The sequence below is a fragment of the Suricata suricatta genome, chromosome 8, assembly GCF_006229205.1.
Source record: "Suricata suricatta isolate VVHF042 chromosome 8, meerkat_22Aug2017_6uvM2_HiC, whole genome shotgun sequence".
NCBI classification, from domain to species: domain Eukaryota; kingdom Metazoa; phylum Chordata; class Mammalia; order Carnivora; family Herpestidae; genus Suricata; species Suricata suricatta.
Window position 1 is genome coordinate 866,279 of NC_043707.1, and position 3,260 is coordinate 869,538.

Genomic DNA, 3,260 nt, shown 5'->3' on the forward strand with positions numbered 1-3,260 from the left:
GGTCCTTTTTAGGAGCTCCTGAATGTTCCGGATAAGCTCGGCCTCCTGGGGGAGAAGGACCCCATCCCTGGTGAGGGTCTGAGGACGGCCAGGCTGGCACAGGCCGGTAGTCAGCCCCTTACATGCCCAGGCCAGCACCTGGTGCTTGGTTAGTAACTTTGGGCCAGACCCTAGTCTCTTTTCTGGAAAATGAAGGCGGAGCCCAGCCCATTGAATTTATTCTGGGCCTTTGAACATTCTATTTGGTGCAGCACAGTGTGGTGGTTTTTACTGGGGGCGGGGGGGTGCTTCTATGGGCTGGTGGGACCATCACCCAGAGGCAGCTCTCCCTTGCCTGGCACACAGCACCCCCTGGGCTCAGGGACCATCCCTGCAGCCTGCCCAGGACACCGGTGACCCGCTGCGCTCCTGGGACCCTGGCCTCTGAGAAGCAGGTGCCCTCCTGGTGCCCACCAGGGCCTTGGGCTCAGAGAGGCCCTCTGTCTTCCACTGAGAATCAGGGGAAGCCCTGTGTTCTGCTACTGCAATGGCTTTCTTTTCTGTGCACAAACAGCACCCTCCCATTTGGATTTTCACCCCCCGCTGGCACTAAAGCCACGTGTGCCAGGGTCCGTCCCTGTCTCTGGACCATTGCTGGTTCTTCACACGGGGGTGGGTGGGGATGGGACAAGGCCTGGGGTGGACGGCGTGGGGGAGCCGGGGGGATGCTGAGGTGGTGGGGAGCCAAGAGGGGTTGGGGCATGGAGAGGCCCGCAGGGGAGGGGAGGGACTCAAGGTTCTGGGCTGAGCCGGGAGAGCACAGGGGTGCCCTGAGCCCAAGGACTGGCTGTTTGCCTGCCCGCAGTCCACAGCCTGGTCACAAGCCAGGCCTCCGGGCTCTGAGGGGGGTGTGCGCCCTGCGCTGCCTGGATCAGGGGGCTGGCCTGGGGCATGCCCTTCTCCCCTGTGGCTGCTCCAAAGACCGGTCCTGCTCAGTTCAGGGCGGGGAAGGCTCCTCGTGGGAGGAAGGGAGCTCCGTCCCTCACCCATCTACCCTGCGTCCTGGGCTGTGCCTGGATGTCCACCACGGGCATCAGGGTAGGGGGAGACGTGGTGGGCTGGGCTTTTAGGAGTTCAGCGTCAGGCTTAATGTGCATGATCTAGGGTGGCCAAGGGGCCGCCCAGTGGGTGCCAGGACCCAAGGGTGACCAAGGGGCTGCCCAGCAGGTGCCAGGACCTGAGGGTGACCAAGGGGCCACCCAGTAGGTGCAGGCACCCTCTGGACATAACTAGCCCTGCATGCATCCCAGACCTCAGGCCGCTGCCCACAGGGTTCAGCTCAGCCCCTCCACATCTTCGGGGTGTCTGTGTGAGGGGGACCTCAGGGCTTGTGCATGGACCTGGCCGGACCCCCTCCTGCCTCGGTGGCCTCTGAGTGTCCCATCCTCAGACAAATCCCCCCAACACACATCCAGATATGAATTCTGTCACAGCCTGGGCCCCACCTCTCCCCGTATGATCCATAATAGCGGGGGGAGGCTGTGCAGGGGCCCTGGACACGGGGTTGGGGAGAGCAGATGAGCACTGAGTCCCGCTGCAGCCCCCATACATGCTCAGACCCGCCGCTGGGGCCTGTCCCCAGGACCATGTCCAGGCTGGGGCTTAACTTGCAAAGAGCCCAGCCTCACTCACTGTGAGGACCAGACTGTGGGGAGGTCAGACCGGGCACCCTCCCGGGGTCGGGACGGCACCTCTGTGCTCGGCGGCCGGAGCCCTGAGCTTGCCCCAGCTCCTTGTTCGTTCTGGTCCCCATCCTACAAACAGAGCCAGAGTCTCTGTGCCTGGGGGTGGACCTGAGTGTGGTGCACACGCGGCTGCGTGTGCAAACCGTTCCGTGCTCTAGGTTTTCCTGTGGGGGCACAGGGGCGTGTGCTCCCTGAGCCTGCGCCGCCCATCTGGTACGCGGACGCCCATGCCTCGGTCAGCCCATGTCGTGGGAACCGGCCCACCCTCTGCCCCGGGCGGGTCATGCTCACGGAGAAGGGGCGGGGCCGGCGGGGCCGGGGCGGGGCCATCGGGGTGGAAGGGGCGGCACCTTTAGCAGCTCCATCTCCACGTGGTCGCGTACGAGGTCCGGGTGCTGGCGGCGCTCGCGGCACTGCAGGTTGTCGGTGGCGATGGAGAAGGGCACGGCGGCGGCGTCCAGGGCGCGCTCCAGCCGCTGCTTCTGGGCCAGCAGCAGGTCGGTCTCGGCGTCCAGCTCGCCCACCTCGCGCTGCAGCTCGGACTTCCAGCAGTGGATGTCCTGCAGGCGCGCGCCCACCTGCCTGGTGGCGTCCTCCTGCGTGCGCCGCGCCAGCGCCTCCGTCTCGGCTGCCAGCTGCTGGCTCTCGTGGCGCTGCCGCTCCGAAAGGTCGCGGTCGGCGAAGGCTTGGTGGTAGCGGGCACAGCAGTTCTGGAACCACTCGTCCACCAGGTACTTGGCCGAGCGGAAGCCGGCGGTGGCCAGGCCCGAGGACGTGTAGGCGCCCGTGTTCCGGGCCACGTCGTGCAGCTTTCGGGGCAGCTCGCACGCCGGCACCGTCTGCGGGGCGGGCTGCTGGGTCAGGAGCGCGTCCGTCTGCGCCATGGTGCTGGCCAGCCGCGCTCCCGGGCGAGGGAAGGAAGAGGGCCGCGGCTCACGCATGGTCGACAGGGCCGCTTGAGGCCGCTCTGTCCCCAGCAGAAGCTTCTGGTGTCCTGGCGACGCGTAAACACACGCCCTCCTGTTGCTGGGCAACAGGCCCCCTCTCTTAGCGCTCCCCCTTAAAGGGCCATGCAGCCCCAACCACACTCATCCTGGCCCACGTCTGGCGTCTGCCCAGACTTGCACATGGGACTGTGGCCCGAGGCCAGGCCCCGTCGTGCCCTCCTTGTCTTACTTGTCCCGGTGGGGCTCTCCCCGGGACATGAAGCGGGGTGGGCTTGTCTTTGATGAGGAGTTGAATTCAGCCCCCAGTGGATACCTTGGAGCCCAGATCTCCTCCACAGGGTGGAAGTGGATCCCAGCAGTGTCTCCACGGCACCCAGGGCCAGGCTCATGGCTGAGGTCGCGGGAGCAGGAGGTACACCTGATCCTCGCAGCACATCAATCCCCCGCCTCCATCCTGGGCAGGGAACCAAGGCCGGGGCTATGTTCAACGTGGCCAGCAGAGGACGCCATTGGCCGCGGAATGTTTCCAGGAATCCGAGAGGGGGTGGGGCAGCGGCTGGGGTTGGGAGTAGGGGAAAGGGTCTTGTCC

The 3,260-nt window shown here is 65.9% G+C and overlaps 1 protein-coding gene across 1 annotated transcript in view; it reads right to left on the reverse strand.

The window, feature by feature from the left end:
* Nucleotides 1-2,718, reverse strand: part of TEKT4 (tektin 4) — a 5,950-nt gene extending 3,232 nt beyond the window's left edge. Inside the window, exons 1-2 of the mRNA XM_029948215.1 lie at nucleotides 2,075-2,718; nucleotides 1-45 (exon numbers count right to left, since the gene is read on the reverse strand). The exon at nucleotides 1-45 is cut by the window's left edge and continues 13 nt beyond it. Coding sequence (XP_029804075.1) covers nucleotides 1-45; nucleotides 2,075-2,665 — 636 coding nt within the window. The 5' untranslated portion in view covers nucleotides 2,666-2,718. The remainder of the gene's footprint in view (nucleotides 46-2,074) is intronic.
* Nucleotides 2,719-3,260: the final 542 nt, after the last annotated feature.